Raw genomic sequence first — 26159 nt, 5'->3', positions numbered from 1 at the left:
TATCCAAGCAGCAGCCAGCACGCGAGCTCGGGCGACCGGCTTCCTCAGAAGACAGAGCCTCATCGTCTCACTACTGAGAATGTTTGTTTTGTTCCTTTTAAACATCTTGGAGGTCTTTCCTGATTCTGGGGAAGAAGTATCAAATTGGCTGAAATTTTTATAGCACCAAAAAAATTCTAAAGATGATTTAATAGTCAGTGATTTGATATGCAAATGACAACAAAATCTCCCCATTCAAACGTGAAGATTCCATGACTCCATTTCAAGAAGGAATTTGGATTACGATTAAATACTCATTATGAAAATAAACAAAAATTATTTTAAATTGTGGCATGTAAAACTTAGACAAAATCAGAATTGATGGAAAACAGCAAACAGAATTACTAAGAAAATACACAAAGCGTTTCCTCTGCACACCACTTCGGTAAGATTGGCATCTCTCACTCTGGATAATGCAGAAGCAGCACTAATGACACAGAGGAAGGCTACTGGCAGCAACTTAAAGTTGAGGATTTTGCAGCGGCATATAAAATTTGGGAAAAACACTACCTAAAAAATACTTTTCTTACCTGGTTTAGTACTGTATTTGATCCATTCTATAAGTTCCTCTTGCGGCAAGTTGCTGAACTCCCCCACGATGTTCCACTGGGCCTGCAGATTCGCTGAGCCCTGTATGGACATCGCTGCTAACAGAGCAACAACCACCGCACCAGGATGCACTTTGCAGAAGAGCCATCCAAACAGCTGAAACCAAGTCAGAGACGCAGTGGTAATTAATTGTTAGTAGAAAGCATGTATCCAATAAGCAAAAGTTCTCCCCGGAGAACAGCAGTCTCCGCTAGAGTCCCAGATAAAGCATGAATTACCATAGAGAAGTTCCAGAAATACTGACCCTAGGAATCAAAAGCATCTACCACCAGCCCTTCAAGTGGGCCATGGTTTGAGAGGCCCTTCTCTCAGCGTGCCCTTCTGCTCCCAGGCTCAGGCAAGGCTATGGCCACCTAAGGAATTTGCCAGGCCCACCGCAAACCAAAAACGTGGGGTCCCCTTGTTCAGAGATTATGAAGAAGATCAAAAAAGCAACAGAAGAGCATGAAGCTAGGTGCAGGGCCCTTCCCGGTGGACTGTGCATGCAGAGCCCGCACACCATGGGGCCAGCCCAGGGCATCTGTGGCCCTCAGTCACACTGCGGGTCGGACTGAAGGGAGATGCTTCCAACCAGCCTCCTTTCCTGACCGGCCCGGAGGGCCCAGGAACAGCAGCTTTTCCACTCGACCAGCCTCCAGAGAGCGGGGCCTCTCTAACTGGACGACATGCCGCCTAGTTCTTCCATATTCGGACAGTCCACCTCAGTAACAGCACTGTCTCTGCCGTTCTCTCCCACAGATTATTTCACGAGGACACACACAGAAACTTTTGTTTTCAGGTTTTTCTATCCACACTCTACTGTCATCCCTAGAGTGTGATTTCGATGCTTGGTAAACACTGCTACGTTTGAAAGGTACTGCTGTAGCATCCTGGCTGCTTGACGGATGAAAAGGTGATGCTGTGGAAGCATAAACCTGAATACTGAGCAAGGGGGCAGGTATCCAGGAAAAACAAGCAGCAAATAACCAACAGGGCTTCAGCCCAATTTGAACAGTACAGCAGTGAAATTGAGTGTGTCTGTATGCACATGTATACTCAATGAAAAAAATGTTTAAAGCTTCACACTGAAAGAACATATAATTTGAAAGTACATATCACTTGGAATCATTTGTTAGAATTCTTTGTGATATAAATGTCAAAACAACAAAAAAAAAGTATTTCTACAATTAAGCTCTGCTTTCAATCAACACATGTAGTAATCATTCATGAATTTACCACACTGACTGTTGTTTGTCAAGGACTATTCTAGAAATGAGAAGATTAGAAAATGATCAGCTTTGCCATTTTAGGAGTAATTAGTACAAAGCCAGGAAGAATTTCGATGATGATCACTTAAGGAACTTCGGGTAATGCAGTGTCATTTTCGGGTCCCTCGGTAACGAAGGCTTAGGACTGTCACCGCGGTCACAAGCCAGGGCAGCACCCCCGCACCTGTCTGGAGCAGATTAGGGAAGCCATCACACACATGTGCGGCGTCAGAAAGAGTTTCAGCCTCATAATCAGAACGCCGAGGGCCGTATACGCTATCAGCTGCAACGCGTGGTAAACCAGCTGAAAGAAAGAGAAGAGGATTTTTACTCCTGCTGCTGTGAAGCTGAAGAATATATTATTAAAGTGGTGAGTAAACGGAAAAGGGTATTTTTTCTTAGTATCAATACTTTAATGTCTAAAATAAACAAGTCATGAAATTCACTTTCCAACTTCTCCACTTTACCAGAGGGCTGAAATCACACCACTACGGCCCAGGGTTCGGCAGCTCCGCCCAGAGTCACGCCCCAGAGAATACAGCCTGTTCTCCCCGCGGCCACCTCGGGTCCAGGCGGAGGGGAACCAGAAAGAACGGCCGTCCCGGTCCCGGAGCTCCGCCTTGGAGCGGCCGGCAAAAACAGGTTGAAATACGAAATACGGCATAATTAGCTGGTCAGTATGCTTTGGCTAAGAGAACAGATGTTAAAAGTCCTCAGCAGAAGGAGAAAATAATTTTGTAACTAAGCATGGTGGCGACATGAACTACACTGATCGTGGTGATCATTTCCCAATGTATACACATTCGAATCATTACGTGTTGTAGGTGAACCTATAATGTAACGTCAATTATACATCAATTTAAAAAGAAGAGAAAGGAAAAAAGAAGAAAGAAAACAGGCTGAATCACCAGGAGGCGGGAGTAGCACCAGCCACACGCCAAAGCCCAGGCAAGGGGAGCAGCGGGAAGGGATCTCCACAGGCCTGCCAGCAGGCTCCAGGACCAGGGTGATGACCTGAGAACCCCTCATGAACTTCCTACTTGACAAGGGAACGGTCACCTGTGTAGCCTTCTCATAAAACCACATGCAGGCCTATTTTGAAGGTGATGAGTGACATTTACTAATACATGTAGAAGCTGGAACTAGAAAGAAAGGTCCAAATACACACACGTGAAAACACGGTACATTTTAGCGACATTCAGTCTTTACCTCTCCGTGATCAAACTGGTGTTTTCTGAAATGGAAAAAGAAATTCTGCGATTAAATCACTGTGGAAGCACTTACTTCCATTATTTGCATTTTTATCTTACAAATACGAGTTTTACCACTTCTATATATTCCCTCAGGGCACATATATGTAAATCAAAATAACTAAAAGTTACAAACCAAAACTGGTGCTACAATCTTTTAAGACAGTTTATTGGGCAAGAAGTGACAATCTGCACAGGCTGGAGATTTGACGACACGGACATTTATTAGACCAGTGAAAGGCACGCAGGTGTCAGAGGCCTCCCTGGCGACGCCCTGGCACAGCGGACTGAAGAGGAACACCTCGGCCTGCACAGCGCCCCCAGTGGTCCCTCAGCTCCCCTTAAACTGGAAGCCACGTGGGAGATGACTTTAGCAGCCTCTCTGGAATATGCAAATAGCCTCAAAACTCCACCTTTGCCTTTGCTGGACAGTTCCCATTTCCTGAGGAAGGACACATGGTTAGAGGCCCTGTCCTCTCCCCATTGATAGATCACAGGAGAGCAATCTTTTGAAAATGGGAATCCAGGCATGCCTCGCCCTTACTCCAAACCCTCCAGTGGATTCTTCCGTAATTAGAATAAACTCCCAAACCTTAACACGCTGCACACGGTCCTCCTAGGCTGCTCCCCACATCTCATCCTGGAAACTCCTGTCCCACCGCGTTCCCTCTTGGTCACCATGCTCCTCCCCCAGACTCACACTGCTCCTTCCAGCCTAGGGGGCGCCCTCTCCTCCACCACGGCCCTCATCTCCGCCTGAGCTCACAGACATCGAGCCTGCCATGGGTTTCTCTGATTATCACCCGTCTCCCTGAGCACCGATGGCCCTGCCCGTATGCGGCAAACGGTGCGAGAGGCCTCTGCCCTCACAGCTCAGTCGTGGGAGAGTGAAAGCAAACACGGGGGACCCTGCTCCTCACATCTGTAACTCGATCGGCTCTCCTCCACCGCCCCTCTACACTGCACAGGATTTAGGTCCTTAGGCCAGATGCCACGGCAGGGTGCCGTCCTCCTCTCGGGGCAGCTCCGGTCCTGCTCGAGGTGACCCCTTAGCCCAGCGCATTCTGTCCCCGTTTCCTCGGGAGGCGCGCTCGGAGGACGGGTCTGCGTCTGCCGTCCTGCCCTCCTCCCCAGGGGAGCAGCGGCACTAACAGCTGGGACTCCGAGCCACTGCAACCTGCACAGACCTGCCCGAGCTCCTCAAGAAAAATTTCACCTCAAATGAAGGAACTTGGCATTCTATACCAGAGCCTTCTCCTTGTCCCCGGCTCCCGGAGGCTTCAGTACCAACAAGAGTGAGGCTACGGCAAACTGTTTCTAAATGAGAACAGGATGGTCTCAGGGGTACATGCTGGTTGGTAGAAATTTGTAAGTAGCAAAAAATATATAAGGCTGTGTGTATTCAAGTTATGAAAGAATATACAAACACATACACTGAACAATCCCCCTCCCCCCAAATCCAACGAAAGCATGGAAGCGGAATTCAAACTTCCTTTACTCTGTCCTCCAGCCCTGTGCTCTTAACCGTTACAGGTTTCATCCTTCCAGATCCTTCCCATGCACTCACAAACATACCCAATCTTCTTTTTTTTTAATCCCCACGCAAGGACATTTTTGCATTTATCTTCAGATAGAGCGGAAGGGAGAAAGGGAGGTAGAGAGAGAGAAACATCGATGTGAGAGATCACATCGACCAGTTGAGAGACACATCAACTGGTCGCCACCCACACGATCCCACTGGGGCTGGGGACAACCTGCAACGAGGTACGTGCCCTTAGTGGGAACCGAACCCGGGACTCTCTGGTCTGCGGACCGACACCCCAACCACTGAGCCAAACCAGCCAGGGCAATCTTCATATTTTAAAAAAAAGGGGGAACCACCCTATATAGCTTTGTCCTGTCTGTACTGAATGATGGGGAAGGAAGTATTTCATGGAGGTGGCCAGCACTCCATCTATGACTGGGTCACAGCTAAGCACCCCTCCTAGAGGACCTGCGCTGTTTCCTCCGCTCACTCTGCACACACCACCCCGTGGGCAGCGGCACTGTCTCTGCGTCCTGCGCGCACACGCGGAGGCGCGCGCCCTGCAGAGCTGCTGGCTCAGGCACAGCCGGATGTCTCCTGCACGGCCACGCTTCAGGAGACACAGTCCCAGCATCGCTGGTGACAGACGCTGAGAGAGCCGCAAAGGGTGTGATGGGGAAGAACGACAGGCAGGAGGCATGGAGTCTACTCAGAAACGGTGGCAGGGAGGCTTCCTGAAGGAGGTGACAGAAAGTAGGGAGATAAGGAGTTGGCCATGCAAAGAGCCAGGCTGTGGGGATGGGTGGGGTGCGGGTGGGGACCCGGAGGGGCTCGGGTACAGCCACTGCAGAACTGCCAAGGCAGGAACCGCTGGCTCGTCACAGTTGGAGAGCAGAGGCCACAGGACAGGATGGTGGGAAAGGGAAGGGGATGTGTCTTCCTTTCAACTGCCCGTCCGTGTCCTTCACTCAGCTTCCTAATGGGTTTCTAGAATTCTTCCTGTTAATTTATGAGATTCTTTCTCTCTGATTGGTCATTAGTCCCTTGTCATATATTCCAAATATTTTCCCCAATTTGTCTTTTTCTTTGAGCATGCTTTGAGTATCTTACCAAGTATGTATCTGGTCAACCCTGTCATCTTTTCTTCCAGCTTACAGGGTTTTATCTCATACTTAACAAGGCCTCTAACCCTAAAAGTATAACAATGATCTCTTGGTTAACTTTGAGGTTTCATTTTTTTGCCCTGTATTTAAATCTTTGTTCTATCTGAAATTTATTTCGCATAAAAAGTAAGGTATGGATCCAGGTTTATATTTCCCTGCCCTTCCCTGTGAAGGCAGCGCTGGCCCCGAGGCCGTAACAGAATCCTGTGCTGTCCCCGCCTGCCCACGGCTCAGCACTGTCCCCGCCGGCCCACAGATGGCCCACGGCTCAGCACCGTCCCCGCCGGCCCATGGCTCAGCGCCGTCCCCGCCGGCCCACAGATGGCCCACAGCTCAGCGCCGTCCCCGACGGCCCAAAGGTCCCGTGCAGGGCTACGGCTGACTGGGCTGACGGGACCCGGGGCAGGACAAGCGACATGCTGAGCTCCGCACAGGTAGGAGGTAATGAGAAAAGCAAAGGGGATGACAACCATCGAAAGCAGCGATTAGCAAATGTCAAGTACACAACACGGAACTACACAATTAACACACCAGAAATATCGACTTTATGGTAAATAGAGGAAGTAACAAAATTATTAATAGCATATTTACCTTATATGTGTCTGCTGTTTAGTTAAGACACCCCACATGTCACTAATAATCTGCAAATAGATTTTAAACACTTTAGAATAGCTGTTTTGGGAAAAACAAAATGTTAACTGCGTAAAGTGTTTTCTAAACTTTCACTTGAATAGAGGTATGGAGGTAAGAGGTAACTCGGAAAGTAATCATTACAATGACCCACCCTCACACTTGTATGGTTCTTGAGCATCTCTGACACCCAGCGCCCCTGTGCGGGCAGATTTTATTGTCCTGTTTGTAAACGAGCACCAGGCTCCGCTGGACTGAATGACCTCCTGAAGGTGGCAAAGCCCTGCTGGGTCTTCACACCGAACTGCGGCTCCCGATTCACACCCAGTGACTTCCGCTCCCGATTCACACTCAGTGACTCCCGATTCACACCCAGTGACTCCCGATTCACACCCAGTGACTTCCGCTCCCGATTCACACTCAGTGACTCCCGATTCACACTCAGTGACTTCCACCCCCTGCTGCTGGCGAGGCCTCCCCTTCCCTTCAGGCATGATTGGAGACCTGGGTTTTCATATTTAGCAGTAACTGCGAGGCCATCCGATCTGAAGGGCCATCCCCGGGACGGTGCCTCTACGACCCTGCTGACGGGTTCGTCCAGCTCTCAGCACTAGCTGCTGCCTACATCTGACACTTTCCTAATCAGTCTGAGTCACTTCTGGTCAAAGGTCCAATCTCCTGGAATTGGCCAGAATTCTAAAAAGCCAAAATGAATGTAATCATATTTCCAAGTGGCAGGTTTTTAAATATGTGCAAACAATGATCCTCTTTCCATTCGAATCTTTCTTCTTAAATCAAACATCCCCACTTCTTGAACCTGATCTGATCATCCTCGTCATCTGCAGCCGTCCAGATGGCTGTCTCTTTAACACAGTCTGGACTGCCGACACCCAGACTTCCTCACTCCCTTCTGGGTGCGGGCCCCCACGAGGCACGCAGAGCGCAAAGGGGGCAGAGAGCCTGGCAGCAGCAGGAGCTGACTGACCACAGCCCATCGGACGTGCAGAGCGCCCGTGAGCAGGGTAGGTGCCCGTCTGGCTGCGCTCCTCCTAGCTTCAGTGGGTACGATGTGAGGCTGGTGGCGACCTCTCTGACCTCCCAATTCTGCATCTGTCCAAATGGGGACAATAATGTCTGTGCTTCACAGGGCTGTCCAATAGCCAGCTGAAATAGCTGAAGTGTTTTGGGGAAGTACAGATATATAATGTGAATGATAATTATAGCACAGAATATCTACAAATGTATGACACTGTTAAAACAGCAGCACTGAGGAAACTCTCAGGGTCTAGCATCTATTTTTCTACGACAGATTGATCTCAATTCGTTCTTTTAAAACGCCTTCAGTTAAGTGCACCAACTCTTAAAAGGAGAAAGAGACCATCACACCCCCCTTTGCTAAAGGCTGCAACTTCCCTGCCCTGGTTTATGTCTGGGCTTAAAGAGTTTCACCATCAAAGCCAAGCTGGGGAGTCTGACCACGTTACTGAGTTTAATAATATACTGCTAATATTCTACTTTTCCTTTTGATTTATAATAAATTTGATCCAGGAGCTAGTGAGCACTGCACAGATGACTTAGAAAGGCATACATTACAGACTTTAGGGAAATACCACATAAAAGTTAAAAGCAAGGCAGTGGTAATTCACACAGGCAGAAACGACCGTATCTGGGCCAGTGAGGTCTCTGGTCTTGCTTTCACGCACACGACTATCAAAACGTGGACCACCCTCTTCCTCTATTTTAAGCTGGAGGACGGCAGGGTATTTCTAAGGCTTGGAAATGCTCGCCAAAGGCTGTTAGTAAGAAAACACAGATGTGTCTCAGCAAATCCATACAAAATGTGTGTCAGATTAACACGCAGCCTGGTACACACATCTCCTATACAGAAACAGGGAAACACTTCCCTGAAGGAGAGAACTCTTCAGGGGCAGACGTACCTTCCTGACAATTGCAACAAACACGACGAGGACGACGGGAAGCAACAGCGTCTTCGTGTACCGCAGGGGGGTCTGGAAGTCAGAGGTGCTGTTAGAGGACAGTGCTATTCTGAACAGACAAAACTTCATTGCAAATAATGAACCAAGCGAACTGAAACATGCGCATGCACCCACCTGGGGTCCCATCTGGACTCCCATCATAAAAACGAAGATGCATTTCCGTGGACACAAACTTCCCCAAAATGTTGAGTTGAAAACACTAACGGATACAGTCCTCAAACACATGTAAGCGTGAAACCTGACTAGAGAGATTACAGTTCACCTTAGCACACCCCTTTCCTAACTAGGGGACCCAACTTTATATTCACCTACGGTCAACAGAACTCCTTCCAACAGCAGGAGCTTTCTTTGTACATTTTGTGGGGGATTAAAATCTCAGCCATGATCCAATCTCACACACACACACACACACAATGACCAACATTTACTAAAATAAAAAGAACATTCCGGCATTTTCTTTAGTAACAGATTTTAAAAACTTAAAGCCTGACACACTGCAATCCTATACACCTCTCAATAATTTGAAGTCACAGTCTTAAACAATCCTGAACTTGAAATTTCTAAATTGCGGTTGATCTGCTTACTACCTACACTTTCCCTCACAAAGCAACTCTTTATTATTGAGTCAAATAATGTACACTTTCCCTAATACGTTTATAAAGAGAAATCTAGCTTCAACAGCATAAAAAAATACTGGTACAAAGTATGCACTAAGTAGCATTTTCTGATTTTTCCCTCTTAGTCTAATTTTTCTCACTTATTATTCTGTATTAGATGAGTAATTTTGATAATTTATTGTACAAAATATATACTTCATGAGTTAGAAGTCCTATTAAGAGAATTTTTATCTTACGATTTACCTTTATAAACATTTGCATAGTACTTAATATTTTAAAATATACATACATTTATTTTGTAAATTTTACATTATGTCTTAATCAAAGCAAAACTCATATAACTGAAATGATTTTAATATTTTAAAAATTAGATATTTTCTAATAACAACTAACAAATATAACAGAAGTTGTAAGATACAGGTATTTACCTTAAAAAGACAATCCATCACAATTGTGTTAGAAGTATTTAACAAAGTGTTAACATGTTATTCCAGTAGTTTAAAAGATATTTTAAAATATTTCTGTCAAAGAAAATCGGATTAACACCAGACTTTGACAGAAATACTTCTGACTAGGAGAGAGCAGAGTACCTTATTTAAGACACTCAAGACAAGATACATGAGTCAAGACCCGCACCTGGTCACCTGACCTTCGCGTATGGAGCCCCTGATAAAACATCTGAACCTGTGAACACTCGGGATCACTGTGCCCATGAGCCCGTCCTAGGAACCCATGGAGACAAGCTTCACAACCTCACAATGGCAGGAGGGGCTTCATGAGCCTTAAAATCACTGACCTACCAAAGCTGATGCAAGGAGACTTGACTTGGGGTGGTGAGCACAGAATATAATATAATATACAGATGTTGTATTATAGAATCGTGCACCTGAAACCTATATAACCTGATTAACCAAGGTCACCCCAATATATTCAATAAAATAGAGCAAACAAAAACCCCACTGACCTATCAAACTGACAATGACGGAAATAGAGGGAAAGACAGTGTGAGTGGTTTACGTGTTCTGATAATGAAGATACAGTGGGACTCTTAGAAGTGGGGCAGGAGGGGAAGAGGACGCAGAAGCAAAATAATCTCACTGGTTACAGTATCACAATAAATGAGAAATGGGTGAGACCTAGGGAGGGCAAGAAGTGACTAGCCAAGTTCAGTACAGCCCTCAGGAGGAAACTCACGGAAGGGACTAAGGTTAATATAGAAAGGTATTAACATAAAATTATAAAGCTTCCTCAATATCTAAGATATACCAGATAATGTGCACACAGAACAAATGCAAAGGTACACACCCCACACAGTGAGAGAGGTGTGTGTGTGCACGTGTGTTCTATTCTAATGACCAGTTCTTTTACTTTAACGTTTCTTTATAATTCTTTACTTTATTCTAAGCATATATAATAGGTTATGTATGCTCATTGTAAAAACTGGAAAATGCAGGAAAAAATAAAGATAATTTCACATTTTATTTATTTATTTTTTTTATCCTCACCCAGGGACATTTTTGCATTTATCCTCAGAAGAGTGGGAGGGAGAGAGGGAGAGAGGGAGAAAGAAAAATCAATGTGAGAGAGACACATCAACTGGTTGCCATCCGCACAACCCCAACTGGGGCTGGGGTCCAATGGCAACCGAGGTACGTGGCCTTAGCGGGAACCAAACCTAGGACTCTCTGGACCACGGGCCGACGCTCTAACCGCTGAGCCAAACCAGCCAGGGCTAATTTCACATTTTAATCAGTTACCAGTATTTCCTCCCTCCCAGATTGCCTGTTCATATCCTTCACCCATTTCTGATACGCGTGGGCATAGGGATGTGCTTTTGGTGGGGGGGAAGGGTGAAAGTTCTTGGTAATTTTTTTATTGATTTAAACGAGCTCCTATATTAATCTCTAGTTTCATTCGTTATGTTTATGGCAAGAACCATCCCAATCCGTCATCAGCTTTTTTATTGTCACAGTGTCTATCGTATAGATGTTTTAAGTGACATGCACACAAGTCTATTCATCCGCCTCATGTGCCCGCTGCACTGGTCTCGCTTGTCAGAAATGAAGTGCTGTTCGCTGAAAGGGCTTTCAAATTTATTTTTCAGGCTTCATTATCGTTAAAGCTTGAATTAACTGAAATAAAGTTTGGTGTATAATATGATACAAAGTTGTTGTTTTTTTTATCCTCACCTGAGGACATTTTTCCATTTTTTGTTCAGATAGAGTGGGAGGGAGAGAGATGAAGAGAGAGAGAAACATCGATGTGAAAGGGACACATCGAGTGGCTGCCACCTGCACGACCAACCAGGGCCGGGGACAAACTGCAACCGAGGTACGTGCCCTTAGCGGAAACCGAACCCGGGTCTCTCTGGACCGCAGGCCGACGCTCTAACCGCTGAGCCAAACCGGCCAGGGCTGATACAAAGTTTTAAACTGACTCCCCACCCCAAATACAATTTTCATAAAATAATATTCATGAAAAAATACATCTTTTATCCATTTATCTGTGTACTCTTGTCATGTCGTGTTAACCACACACACATAAACACAGTTAAGTACATCACATGGGTGTACCCAGCATTAAATGTTCCTAAAAATGTTGGCCATAAAAATGTTCCTCTCTTGGTTCCCCGTATTTTCAATACTGGTACTATCCATTTTCTTATCTAAAAGGGAAAGATTTTCCCTTACTGATTTTCCTTTCTTTTTACAGAATAAAACTAATATACGATTATTGTAGAAAATGTAGGCGATGTAAACTACAAAAAGAAATTAATTATTGACTCTCTCTCACCCTGAAACCACTGTTAAAGTTTGCTCTTATACTCTAACGGATGTGTGTTAATTATAAGTACATAAGATTGTACCATTTTGCTTACTTCAATATACATCTTAAGTGTCTTTCCAAATCAGTATGATATCACGTTAAATTGCTCCTTTTCCCCAGCGCGTGGACGGGCGTACCATTCGATGCGCTCTGACCAGGCGCACACGGTCTGTGCAGCACAGCCCCGGAGCAGAGACTACGAGATGGGGAATGGCGGGCTGGGCAGAGCTTCGCCACTGTCTCCAGACGGCTCCTTCTCCCCCGTGACTGACGGCTCACACTCTCAGGCTGCAGTGCCAGGCATATCCTGACCGATGTCGAGGGACTTCTGTGTCCTAATTCTCTGCTGCTGTTTCCCCTCTATGGCCGTTACCACTTTCTTGAAGGAGTTTTGACCTGCTATGAATGTGCATTTAGTGTCTTGCAGGTCAGCACTGTCATCCGTGCCCCTTCATCAACCAGTGTGTGTCGAAACAGCGCGCGTACACGGGCACGCAGGCTGCTCCGCTCAGGGCGCCGGGCTGACTCACTGTGCTGCGCGGCGCGCCGGTCCGCGGGTCTGGGACCCGGACGCGGCTAACCGTGGAGCCCAGGGAGAAAACGAGGGTGTCAACATGTTGGCCAGTTAAACACATGCACACATACAGCCTTCAAGAAACATGGTTCACAGAAAATAGTCATAATAAAGCAGGGCCACATGGGTGGTGTAAAAAGACACATACATACATGTTTTGGAACTAAACTAGCTCATGAAGTGCTGCAAAATCGTAACTTCTATAAAATACCATTAAAAGCGCAAAGCACTCTGCTATGTGCCCCATCTGTGCGCGTGTCACCTGCCTGCAGCAGCTACTGGAAATGAGGAACTATGTCACAAAGGCGGGGGCAGCTGTCCAAGAACATCAGGTGGCATTGCAGACTTGCCTCACAGGCCACCAAACTACCCTCTGGCTTCCTCCTCAGCACCTGAATACGGCTTTAACAGGAAACTGCTGTTGGAATAAGAAACTTGTACTTGGTCACATTTCAAAGCAGTGACACCATTCACACGAACCGCCTCAGTGAGTGGCAGCGAAGAGCCGGCGACGTCACTGCCGGTGGTCACTCCCCCGGACACGGCCAGTCTGCAGCAGCTTCCCGAGTTGTCACAGTGAGACGAGACCGTGCACATCAGGGAGCTGCACTCGTGTAAGCAGGACAGCGCCCTCTGAGCTGCCCGCTTCCTTTCCCTCCCACGCAGATCACGGCACAGGGCAGAGGAGGAGGTAACAGGGACCCCCTTCCTGGACGATGAATGAACCCAAACCGAGGGGGGAAACTAGAAATCGTATCTTACCTCCTTTTCCATAAAGTCAAACTCCGCAGCACAGGTATACAATAAAGTATCAAAATCCTTGTAACTGAAGAATTTTGACGTTAGTAAGTTGCCAATATGAGCCTAGTGAGGAACAAAATGAGGTGCCATTAGACTATGCCACACACTGCGCTAGTTCACCGTCACCTGAACAGCACCTGAGAGCAGTCGTCACTGTCCCCACACAGGGAGCGCCGCGGAACGACGAAGCGCTGCACCCCCTTCATGGCCCTCTCTGCCTTTGCTGACACACGGCAGCACCCACAACACCAGGCTTCCCAGACCGATCGTCAGCAAACCACGTCTTCCATCCCGGTTCTCCTGCTCAGAGTGCTAGCCCTGGTGCACCCACCACAGAGCCCCCCTCTGCTGGAGCCCACCGGGACGCGGGGCCGTGAACACACACCTTATCACTCATAAAGGACAAAGTGCGACAATCAAGACAAGGAAGCGCTCATTCCGGTTTCTGAATAGGGACTGAAGACTTTCCGCAAGAAGTGGAAGACGGCAGGGCTTGGAACAGGACGCACTTCGCAATCAACAACCGGCCTCTATAATCTTTACTCGTCACCACGAGCTCCTGCTCACACTACCTCATCTCCACAAAAGCCATGTGAGAAAGGTAGTTACTTTCATATAAATGAGACATGTGCAAACTTTTAATCCATTATTGTCTAAAAAAGCAAGAACCAAAGCAAAGGGAGAAATGACATCTTTACACAAACCAGAACTAAAATCCCAGATGGTACCTAGATGACACGGATCAGGGAAGAGGAGGAACTGAAGGGTGATGGGGACATGCTGAAGAATTCAAAACACTTTCTTTTGCTGGAGAAGAAATGGATGCTAATAAGTTTAAGAAATCAATAGGGAGAATGAATAGCACCTAACATAGCATAAGAAAACTATCTGTCCAATGAAAAGGAGACAAAAAATCTAAAAAGCAAGAAAAATGTTTGGAAGTCTCAATGAAAGGAGCAGCCCCAATATAATGATAACTGTCTGCCACATAAGTAAAGAGCTTAACTTTACTAATTAAAGAACAGATGCTCCAACTGGATTTAAGAGGAAAAAATTCAGTGTGATATTGTCTATAAAAGGCACACTTAAAACCAAAGTATGCAGGGAGGTTGAAACAGAAGAAGAGAACAAGACATACCACAGAGACTGAGCCAAAGAAACCCAGGTTAGCAATTGTACTGTCTCAGGAAACTGCGTTCAAGCAAGACCGTACGAGGGAGACAAGGATATTAGACGCTGGTACAACGAACAGCAAAGCACGATGACAGCAATCATGAAACAATCACAGTTGACAGTATAGATTCAACTTGTAGAAAAGAAAAGAGCCTAAAAGCTCTAGAAGTAATAGATAAGGGGACATTGTTCAATAGAAATGTTAAATATTTCCCTCTAAAATAAAAAAGCACATAAACGTTAATATAAAATCTGAATAATATTGCTAGTAAGCTCAGAGGCACAGAATACCAACTTCACAAGAGAAAATACACATTATCCTCAAACAAAAGTAAAATGTTTTTTTAAAAAATGTTCACATGCTAGGCCACAATGAAGTTCAGTTATATAATACTAAGTGTATTTTTCTAACAATAAATGGAATAAAATTGGAAAATGATAACTAGAAAGAGCTTTAAACATCCTTTTGGCTAGAAATGAGATAACATCAAACTTAACCTTAAGGTTAAAGAAGAATCATAAAATAGTTTCTTTGCAAGAGACACAGAAAAGAACTGCTTACATGGAAATTTATAGCTCACAGGCATTAACGGAAAATGACAGGCTGGGAAGAAAAGAGCCACACACTTTCCAGGAAGCGTCAGAAAAGCCCAGAACAAGCCAAAGGAAGGAGAAGGGAATGAGGGCGAGAGACCTGGCGACAGAGAAACACTGCAGCCCACGGAGGAATAACGAGGTGGGGCTTTGAAAACATTCATATATAATATGAGCTCCAAATCTAAATAAGAAAAATTAAATAAAAAACATAAAAGACCAGTTCACACATGTGCAGAAATTTTAACCTGCATCAATACCTTCACTGGCTCGTCTTTCCCAGTGAGGGGACAGATCCCATAAACCTAGGACAGGGCTCGGTACCTTTCTTCCCACACACTGTGCACACCCTGGGGATGCAGCGCCTCAGCTCTCCCCCCCAGCTGACTCCTGCCGCCTCCGACCCTGTGCCCCTGGGCCCCCACCTCGTGTCGCTGGGCTCCCCTGACCCTGTGCCCCTGGGGCCCCACCCTGTGCCCCTGGGCTCCTCCGACCCCGTGCCCCTGGGCCCCCCACCCGTGCCCCTGGGCTTCCCCGACCCCGTGCCCCTGGGCCCCCAAATTCCATGCCCCTGGGCCCCCCCATACCGTGCCCCTGGGCTCCCCCAACCCCGTGCCCCTGGGCCCCCAAACTCTGTGCCCCTGTGTGCCCCCATCCCGTGCCCCTGTCCCTGACCCCATGTCCCTCGGTACCCCCCCAACCCTGTGCCCCTGGGCTCCCCTCCCCCATCCCGTGCCCCTGTCCCTGACCCCATGTCCCTGGGCACCCCGGACCCCATGCCCCTCGGTACCCACCCACCCTGTGCCCCTGGAATCCCCTCCCCCACCCCATGCCCCTGCAGCAGGCAGCGCTCAGAGTCTACAGGCATCAGAGTTGCGAGGACCTGTTCCTCTCTCCCCCAGACCAGCCACATAGCAGGTGCATACTGAATGAACAAACACATTTGAGACCAGTTTTAAACTTTTAAGAATCTTTCCAGAGGTTCTAGACCACCCACTGATAGCCTAGTTGTTCAATAGTTTTTTCAGCAAAAAATTCCCTTGTTCATACGAAAACCTGAACACATGTCCAGTGGATAAGAGATGGAAGCTAGGCTGCCCCGTGAACAGGGGCGGGCAGGGCTCTGGGAAGGAATGGGCCCCACGGAAGAGTCCCCAGAGTCCCAGGACTCTACAGAACCCGTTCCACAATCATGGCTTTAATTTGCTACAGGACAAAGGACAGCCAATTACAATAAATTACAGAAGAAAATACATGGTTTACTTTACTCTTTCTATGTTGGTTCTTGTGTTAATTTCTTTTTAAATTTAATTAACATGCTGACTAAACAACAAAGTAAAATTACAGTAGAGAGGGTCCTTAATGTTATAAAGCAAAATTCTTCTTTTATTTTTTCTCCTACCCAAATACCAAAACAAAACAGAACAAACAACTATAACAAAACTTTCTCTTAATAAAACTAACTTGGAAGAAATCACATATAAAGGCTCATAGATAAACTTTTCACAAGCACTGACCAGAACACCGAGGGGAAAAAAAGAAAAAGACTATATATCATGATCAACAATTTAAGAGGCTTAGAAGACAGCATCTTTATCTGTGACAATAGTGGATTCTAAAGAAACCAGCGAAAAGGAACGGCACAGACCTTAAAATAGGAGCTTAAGTCTCTAGAGCAGCGGTTCTCAACCTTCCTAATGCTGACCCTTTAGTACAGTTCCTCGTGTGGTCTGTGCGCGTATCTGCATGTGGGCGGACCCGCCTGGAGACGGATACAGGAGCGGTGTCTCGGTTCCTAGGACCGTCAGAAATATGTGTTTTCCGATGGTCATAGGTGACCCCTGTGAAAGGGTCATTCGACCCCCAAATGGATCGTGACCCACAGGTTGAGAACCACTAGCGGCTCTAGAGCTTTCTTGCTTTAAAATTTTATAATCTTTGTGATACAGAAAGACCATTACAATAACTGTATCAAGAAATTAATTTTGGAGAATACAGACTATATGCATAGTCATATTTAGCTTCTACTATAATAAACAGATAAAATAAAGATGAACAGACTTCATCTTGGAATTTGGCTTAAATGGTAGCATTTTAACAACCTGAGTAATTTGTTTTTATCCTGTTTGATTCTTTTCAAGTTTTGCAAGTTTAAGCAAAAATGTACTTACATCATCTGCAATGCCAAAGATTTTAGATGTCAAATACTTTAGTATGACAGTTCCAAATAACCAAAAACATCCTTGGATGACCTACAAAAGAAAAATATAACAAAACAAAAATAAACTGATGGTTTATACAGCCATTTCATAGACACAGTCTAGGAAGAAAAAATGCTTTAATCACGTGTCAAATAAATATCTCCACATCCAAGAGCAAATGCTTTTTAAGAATGCATCTTAAATTGCCCTGGCCAGTTTGGCTCAGCAGTTAGAGTGTCAGCCCGCTGACCAGAGAGTCCCGGGTTTGGTTCCCACTAAGGGCACGTGCCTCGATTGTGGTTTGTTCCCAGCCCCGGTTGGGGTCGTGCGGGTGGCAACCAGTCCATGTGCCTCTCTCACATCGATGTCTTTTTCTCTCTCTTCCTCCCTCTCTATCTGAAAATAAATGCAAAAAAAATGTCCTTGGGTGAGGATAAAAAAAAAATGCATCTTAAATTAAAATAATGTTACTTCAAAATCAAGGGGCTATCACTAAAAATAAAAATATAAATGTACAATCATATTATAAAAATTAATGTACTGTAAAGATCTATACAGCAATGCAGTTCAAGTCCCCTTCTACTAACAGTTTATTATACATGCGCCACTCCTTAGGAAAAAACATGGGTAATAAAAATAACTGAAATTTTTTAACTACTAATCTTAACTGGTCATGAAGAAGGCAATTTGGCACAATGAAATTGAGCCCCAAGAACTGTTAGATCCCCTGCATTGCATACATCATTTCCTTAAAAGTAAAACATAAAACCAATGACATACTTTGGAGAGGGAAAACCTATGCATGCAAACAGATTGATTCTTACCCATAAACTAAGTTCAGACACATTTATTTTCAGGAAATGTGGTTTCAATGCCAGTGCACCCTGCACAGAGAAAATAACACGCATACAGTTAATACCTTTAAATTCAAGCACCAGAAGGTACTTGTAACAGCAGGACTCTCGAGGGTCTAAGACCCAGCACCATGCTGATGCCCCACAGGGCACCACAAGCTCACTGCTTCCAGAACCAGCCCTATCTTACCGAAGGAGGTCGGCTAGCGCCTTCGTCAAGGTGCAAACAGTATCACCACATACTAATTTGTATGAGTGATTTTACATCTCGGATTTACCTCAGAATCAAGAAGTATAAAATAAATTCAGAATTTTAGACAGATGTCACAGTCCTAAGATTCTCTTAAGTTAAATATTGTTAACTCTTAGGATAAACGACAAATGAGTTTTTAATGGATCAACTAAATATTTCCCTATCAAATCTTATGTCTTTCCCAGTACATACTAGACTCCAAAAATGCAATACCTATAGGGAACTAATGCTACTTCAAACTCGGCAAAAATATAGTTAAAGATCAAAACATAAATATGTGAAGCCAAATTAAATCTTTTCAGAAGTTTCTGAATATCTGCAAACACAAACTGTGTTAAGATTCAGGTTTCAAAGTGATAACTATAAATAAAAATAGGCAAATGTTTGTTTATGGTTAAATATGCAAAAACATAGCTATATTCTGTAACTGTTGGCATCATTTATTTTTATACAACAAAAATATATGCGAGAAAAACATGTACACACATGAACACGCACCATCCATGCCTATGGCACACAGTGCCGAGCACCCGGGGGAGCCTGACCCAGGTGCGCACTGAACGAAGAGTCCCTGCCAGATGGACTCGGACCGGATGGTGCTGAGATGTGATCCACTCAGCGGCTTCCCTGGACACAAGGCCCAAGAGTCACGTACTTTAACCTGAGCAGTAACAGGACCCGCCCGAGCACATAGTAAAACAGAGAACTGAGTGCATTTACGCATTTCCTAATTACAAACAGAACTCACTAACTGTAAGAACTATCGTTCATCTCAAAGTACAGCAACTCAGTTAATGAGTTTTTTTGTCCTTGTTGGAAACACAGCCTCGCCGCATGCTAACTGCTCATTTCTGTCACTGAGTATACTCGAGTCACACGACCTGAAAAGGGTGGAGGTCCAGGCTGGGAAGAAGCAGATCCTTGCGAAGTAAGATCTTAAATAAATGTTACTTATAAAGTGGGACAAAGAAATTGGAGGTTCCGCATTTGCTAGCAGGTTCTGGAATTCTAGAAAGCCAAATGATCTGAGTAACTTCAATGATTATTCAGGGAGTAGAACACATGTCTACTAGGACAGTACAAGGTGCTCTGGTCTCCCAGAAACCGACCCAGACTACACAGAGGAATAAGTTCTTTCTTCTTAAGGTTGAAAACACGGTAATGGCGAAACCCACTGACAAAAAAGGCATAACCACCTCTGAAGTCCTTAAATTCAGGAACATTTATATTTAGAAAGTCGTCCTACTGAAGTGTCAAAGGAGCTGGGGGTGCTTCAACTGTGTGCTCTGCTTCTGTACCCCGGTCTCCTGATCATCGAATTCCTTAGTGAGTTAGCAACTATAACTGAGTCACGCCCTGACTGAGACTAGCTGAATATTTCATACAAATAAACACGGGGGGGGGGGGACCCTAACAAACCAAGACCCCCGACCGTGGGCTTGAGGAGAGACTGTGGGGAGATGCCACCGGGGGAAAGGGGATGAGAGGTGGAGCAAGAACTGGGGAACAACGAAAGAGAGGAAGGGACAAAGGGAAACAGAAGAAGGCACAGGAACTTCTAAAAGTAGCCCTGGGACCAACACGTAGGTGACAGCAAAGATGAGGAGGGCGATTAGACGATGAGGCAAGGGCTCCGCTTTCCAGCATTCACCTGTGCTGGGTTTGTGCCGTTCTGGAAGCCAGTACTCGGACCTTCTACGGCACACAGGTGCGTTCAGGGAAACACGGAGATGCTTCTCACAGAAAATCCCTCACACAAAGAAACCAATAAACCATTCATTTTACAAACAGCCATGTACTTAAAGAACACTTACCCAAATAATCACCAAAGAGGAAGCATAATAAGAAGTTAATAACATTGAGTTTCCAAACATCAAAACAAAACAAAGTGCAAGAGAAATCTGGAAAAATCCAAGAAAAATATAATTAATGCACATAAAACAAAAAAGTTGATTATTATTCCGGAAACTGCACATGCCTATAATAACCCAAATTCACACTGTTCAAAAGGGAAGACACAATAACAACAGCCCAGTTCCTCTCCCACACTTCGGAACCCAAAAGACCAACTATCGACAGTTTCCCACGTACCCTTCCAGACACTCCCGTGTACAAATTCTAGTTTTTATTTTTTAAAAACCACAAATGGAAACTTAACCCATAAGCTATGCTACTGCTTGCCTTTACTCTTAATTTGTTCCGGAGGCTTCCATGTCAACCCAAGCCAATCTGGTTCACCTGCGGGGCAGATGGACCGCATTCCACTACAGAACTGCGCCATCATTTCATTAACCAGCCCTCGGACTATGCTGACCACTGCAGAGCTTCCCAGATGTGCTGTTATTTTTCTTTTTTCTATCGCAAACCATGCTATGATAAACATCCTTCTATGTGCACCTTACATACATGTCAACACATTCATGGGATAAGCTACTGGAAGTAAAATTGATCAATTAAACATACACACATTTTAAATTCTGAAAAAATATTGACAAACTGCCATGCAAAACATTGTACCAATTTAGTCTCCCACCAACAGGCTGACCCACATTCCTGCCAACACTAGTATCCTTTTCAGTGTTTGCCAATCTAACACAAGGAAAACGCTGCCTCATTGTTTCACTTTTCTATTCTTTCAATGAGTGAGACAGCATCTTTACTCCTTGTTGTTGTTTATGTTGTTGTTATTGTGTTGTGTGCGTGTAAGAACCGCCTATTCCTACTGCCCATTTTTCTATTGGGTTTTGGTTATTTTCCCCAAAAGCTCCCTTTATAGAACATAGCTTCTTACCAAGCAAACACTAAATATTTTTATATACATGGATATTGAAAAAATGTTACATATATGTGTCTATATGGATATATGAATATATATAGATGACTATTATTCAGCCATAAAAAAGAAGGAAATTCTGCCATTCGCATGAACATGAATGGACCCTGAGAACATTTTGCTGAGTGGAAAAACCCATTCAGGAGAAGACAGCTGGTGCATGATTTCACTTATACGAGGTACCAGAGTTGCTAAAAGCACAGACATAGAAAGCAGAAGCGGGGCTCCAGGGGTTGGGTGGAGGAAGGGGAATAGAGGATCACTGTTTAATGGGACAGAGTTTCAATTCCACAGATGAAGAGCTCAGGACATAGGTGGTGGTGAGGCTGCTGAATACCCGAGTCAGGATGTACTTCATACCACTGATACGTACACTTAAAAAGATTAAGATGGTACATTTTGTTTGTAGTTTACCACAATAAAAAAGTGGGGGGACATCCCTTTTGGAGACAGTTCTATATATTTTTTACTTGTACACAACTATAGAAATTTGTCAAGTGACAGAGGAAGATGTTCCATAGTTAGTGAGTCACACCACAACACATAAATCATCCACCCAACACAGGCTCCACAGCACGAAAACCTGGGTCACGGAGTGCTCCTGTGACTGTAACTGGGTCAAAGTCCTCGGCCACAGCTGCCTATGGGACTGTGTGACTGATGGAGTCAAATGCACTGAGATCTTACTGCAATGTTAAAAAACAATAAAGGGACTCTATTAAATAGTTTGGGGGGAAAGTAAGCCAAGTGTAAAAAAATAATTACTGTCCAATTCCATTCATGAGCAGATATTTTATTTTATTTTATTTTATTTATTTATTTTATCCTCACCTGAGGACACTTTTCCATTTTTTTGTTCAGATAGAGTGGGAGGGAGAGAGATGAAGAGAGAGAAACATCAACGTGAAAGGGATACATCGAGTGGCTGCCACCCGCACAACCCAACCAGGGCCAGGGACAAACTGCAACCGAGGTACGTGCCCTTAGCGGGAACCGAACCCGGGTCTCTCCAGACCGTAGGCCGATGCTTTAACTGCTGAGCCAAACCAGCCAGGGCATGAGCAGATATTTTAAAATCCTAATAAAATATTAGCAAAGTGAATCCAGCAATGTGTAAAAGTTGTGTTTAGGAGAAAAGTGAGGTTTTTTAATATAGAAAAATCAATTAATATAATTCATCACTGCAACATATTAAAGAGGGAAAAATACACGGGATCATCTAGAAAGATGCAGAAAAAGCCCTTGATGAAGTTCGGCCTTTATTAATTTCTTTTAAAAAGTGCCGATGCATGATGAGGACTCGTTAAAAGGGTAAAAGAAGCCAGTCTGAAATTGGCCCAACAGGGAACAATTCAAGCATCAAAATAAAAAATAAAAACAGTGGATTATACTGCACTGAATAAAACAGATGCCATTCCCTTAGACACAAGAGAAAAATGGGTAAAGATATGAGCAGGAATGTCACAAAAGCAGGAAGCATAGAGGGTCCACTCCACACACATACCGACAGATGGTCAGCTTCACTGAATGAGAAAATACAAAGTAAGGCCCTAAGATACCATTTTATATTTACCAGATGGGCAAAATGTAAAAGGATATACAAAAACATGAACTGTTATATATTACTGTTGGCCAGTCTTACTGCTTTTGAAGACAATGTAGTATTAAATTATGAAGTTGAACATGTATGTAATTGACCACCCAGAGATTCTGCTACTACATAGATGCCCTAGAGAAACTTAACATGCACCCAGGAGGTATGTGTAAAAATGTATACAGCATTATTCATAAAATAAAAAGAAGGAAAAAAACCTGTCTTTCAATAAGAAAATGGATAAATAAATTGTGCTTTATTTATACAATGGAAAATATAAAGCAAAAAGTATGAACACCAGTAACATACGAATCTCAGAAACCTGAATAAAACTGTTAAGTCTTATAAAAGCATACCATTTTTACAAACCTTAAAAACAGTACTAATATTTAGTAAAACACATACAGAGTGAGGCAAAAGTAGGTTTCCAGCTGTGCATATGGAAAAAATACAATAATTAATAATAATACAAGAATAAACTCTGTTTCGCGTACTCACAACCGTAAGCCTACTCTTGCCCACTCTGTGTACTGTTTAGGAATATGCATGTGTGGCAAAATCACAAAGAAAAGCAGGTCAGTTATACTTGAACACGTCAGGACAGTGGTTATCTCTGGAAGGAGTGACAAGGACGTGTTCAGGGCACACAAGGGCTTCTAAGTAATGATGCGTCTAGTTTTCAGTTGGAACGTAAGCTCATGGTTGTTCATTTCATAACATTGTTCATAACTTCCCTGGATATTATAATTTTATATGTATCAATTATTAGAGAATAAAAATAATAGCATATTATAAACATTGAAATTATAAGAAAAAAAATCAAAATTTTAAGAACTAATGACAAAAAGAAAACAAATGTTTTTTAAAAAATAAACACTCATCAAAGTCACCCATCCAGCCTGGCCAGTGTGGCTCAGTGGATTAAGTATCCTCCCATAGACTGAGAGGTCCTGGTTCGATTCCCAGTCAGGGCACATGCCCAGGTTGCAGGCTCGATCCCCAGTAGGGGGCGTGCAGGAGGCAGCCAATGGATGTTTCTCACATTGATGTTTCTATCTCTCTTTCCCTTCCTTTATCTCTAAAAAATCAATAAAAACATTTTTTAAAATCACCCATCCAGGCTCAGTGCATTTGCTCCAGTGGCTTTACCAACCCAGAATATTCCTCTCATGGTATCTACTTAGCAAACTGCCTCTCCCCTCCCTCCAATCTCTGCTCAGTACGGCTCCCTGGCCACCTCACCGATGCCACACTCCTCGTCTCCTGGTCTCCGGGGGCCACGACTTTCCTCCCCTTCTCTCCACAGTCCTGTCCCTTCTAACATCCTGCAAACTGACCCTTCTGCTGCATTTATTACTGGTCCTCTGTCTCCTCTCCTTCCCCACTCTACCAGAAAGTAGTCAGCACGCACCCTGGGACTGGGGCCCGCTCACCGCACGGCCCGCCGGGCAGTCGGCTCAGCCCATGAGCACCCCTAACATGCTGACAGAAGGCCCCGGGCAACACAGCGCACCAATGCTCTTCTAGAGGACACGGAAGTCAGGCAGAGCCCCACATTAGATGACGTGACCCAAATTAAAACTCTTGGGTGGCCTATTTAAAATAGGTCTGTTAACTCTATCTTTTTGAATGACACTTGTTTTAGTCATGGAATCATGCAACAAACAGTTTCAACCATAAACAAATCAAATACTAATGAGGAGTCTGTTTTAAGGTCAAACTCAAAGGGAAAAAAAGCAAATTGAAAAACCATTACCATGTGTATATAAATGATCTTCCGTAATTTGCATATGTCAATGTATCCCACAACATATACTGTGAATAATGATGCAATCTGAAATGAAAAAGAATGTTAAAGATAAAAATATACACACAATGAATAGCTATAAGAATAAAAACAAGGTTATTTTTATTGTTGTTCCAAATTGATTTAAATTTATTTTGAAATTGAGTTCTTCAGTTTCCCTCTTACCTACCAATTTATTATTGGATAAGGTCAATATAGTAATGTAGCAAATATTGGTTGGTTTTTTCCCTCTCTGTACAAAGCTCCCTCAATTAACCATTCAAATGATCTACTTTGTGGATTATCCAAAACAATACTCATTCTAATGTCAGGGTGACTCTACTCTCAACAGGTACAGTTACAAAGTGCCTTGCCCAATAAAAAAATATGAAAATTTAATTATAACAAGACAATTAGTAGATAACAGAAGAAGGTGCATTAAACTAAAAAATAATTACAAAATGCATGTGTGTATACAGTACATTAAGTTCTGCTTGCTGGTCACACTTTACAAGTATCTCTATCAGTGTTCTCTTTCACAAATATTCAAGTGCTAGTTATTATCAAATCTGTCAAATTTCACATTACAAGTACTTTCACCACAAAGGTATTTTTAAGTTTATAGTTTTGAAGAAAACTGTGTGTGTACTGATCAGGAATTCTGAGAGCACGGGGTTATTTAGGTGAACTGACTGAATGACGAAAGGTGCCTCTGGTGCAACACCGAGGTTCTGTGCCAGCCCAGGCCCCCCACCTTCTCCCCGGAGAAACAAAGTCGGGCTGAATCCCATGCTCATCCCGCTACGCGAACAGCGTGAAAACCCTGCAAACGGCTAAGTACTCAAACATATGGTGTAAGTTCCACCCATCAAGTGGTTTATCTCCAAACAACTGACAACACATTTCCCACGAGCAAGACAACCACAGTGTCCTCACCCAGGCTCGTCCCCCTGCCCTGCGCTGCGTGATGACAGGACACGGTAACGGGACACGTGTGCTGTCATTCAACAGAAACCCCGCAGAGAAACACACCAGCTCCTCCCCTCACTCCATGAAACCCCCACTGACTCCCCTCCCCAAAAAGCAGGCATCTCCCCTACCTAGAAGCAATGGGAACTCTCCCTCTCCACCCCAGGGTCTAAGCAACACACAGCGACCCACGGGCAGAATCTGAAGGAGTGACCCTCAGGGATGTTTTAAACCAGAAACATTTAAAATGTCATCACATGAAGGAAGACAAAGGAGTCTAAGAGATAAAACCAAAGCGAGAATCAACTACAAGCAGAGCCCTTTATAGAAACTGACGATAAAAGCAGCTCACCTACTGCCATCCTGCAGAAGTACGAGGTAACATGGTGACAATCTTACTCACTGCCTCATCTGATCCCAACCACAACCCAAGAAGTAGGCTCTCAGTGCCTCTACCTGACAGATGAGGAAACCGAAGCGAAGAAAAGGTAAGCAGTTTGTCCAGGTTGAGAAGCTAGTGAATAGACTTAGGGCTCAAATCCAGGTCTGACTTCCTTTCTCAAGCGAGAAATGTCCAAGAACGTTACAAAACCACTCTCGCCCTGGCTGGTTTGGCTCAGCAGT

At 44.4% G+C, this 26159-nt stretch overlaps 1 protein-coding gene across 2 annotated transcripts in view; it reads right to left on the bottom strand.

Annotated features, from left to right (window-relative positions):
- Positions 1–26159, bottom strand: part of DPY19L1 (dpy-19 like C-mannosyltransferase 1) — a 61417-nt gene that overhangs the window by 8292 nt on the left and 26966 nt on the right. For both annotated transcript variants that reach the window (XM_036247176.1, XM_036247175.1), the window contains exons 9-18: positions 24537–24614; positions 20168–20254; positions 18071–18130; positions 17217–17297; positions 13240–13341; positions 8401–8472; positions 6425–6474; positions 3105–3129; positions 2080–2199; positions 570–744 (exon numbers count right to left, since the gene is read on the bottom strand). In XM_036247176.1, coding sequence (XP_036103069.1) covers positions 570–744; positions 2080–2199; positions 3105–3129; positions 6425–6474; positions 8401–8472; positions 13240–13341; positions 17217–17297; positions 18071–18130; positions 20168–20254; positions 24537–24614 — 850 coding nt within the window. The remainder of the gene's footprint in view (positions 1–569; positions 745–2079; positions 2200–3104; positions 3130–6424; positions 6475–8400; positions 8473–13239; positions 13342–17216; positions 17298–18070; positions 18131–20167; positions 20255–24536; positions 24615–26159) is intronic.

This window comes from Molossus molossus, unplaced genomic scaffold (assembly GCF_014108415.1).
Source record: "Molossus molossus isolate mMolMol1 unplaced genomic scaffold, mMolMol1.p scaffold_m16_p_7, whole genome shotgun sequence".
Taxonomy (NCBI): Eukaryota; Metazoa; Chordata; class Mammalia; order Chiroptera; family Molossidae; genus Molossus; species Molossus molossus.
This window is presented reverse-complemented; position numbering and strand designations above follow the sequence as displayed.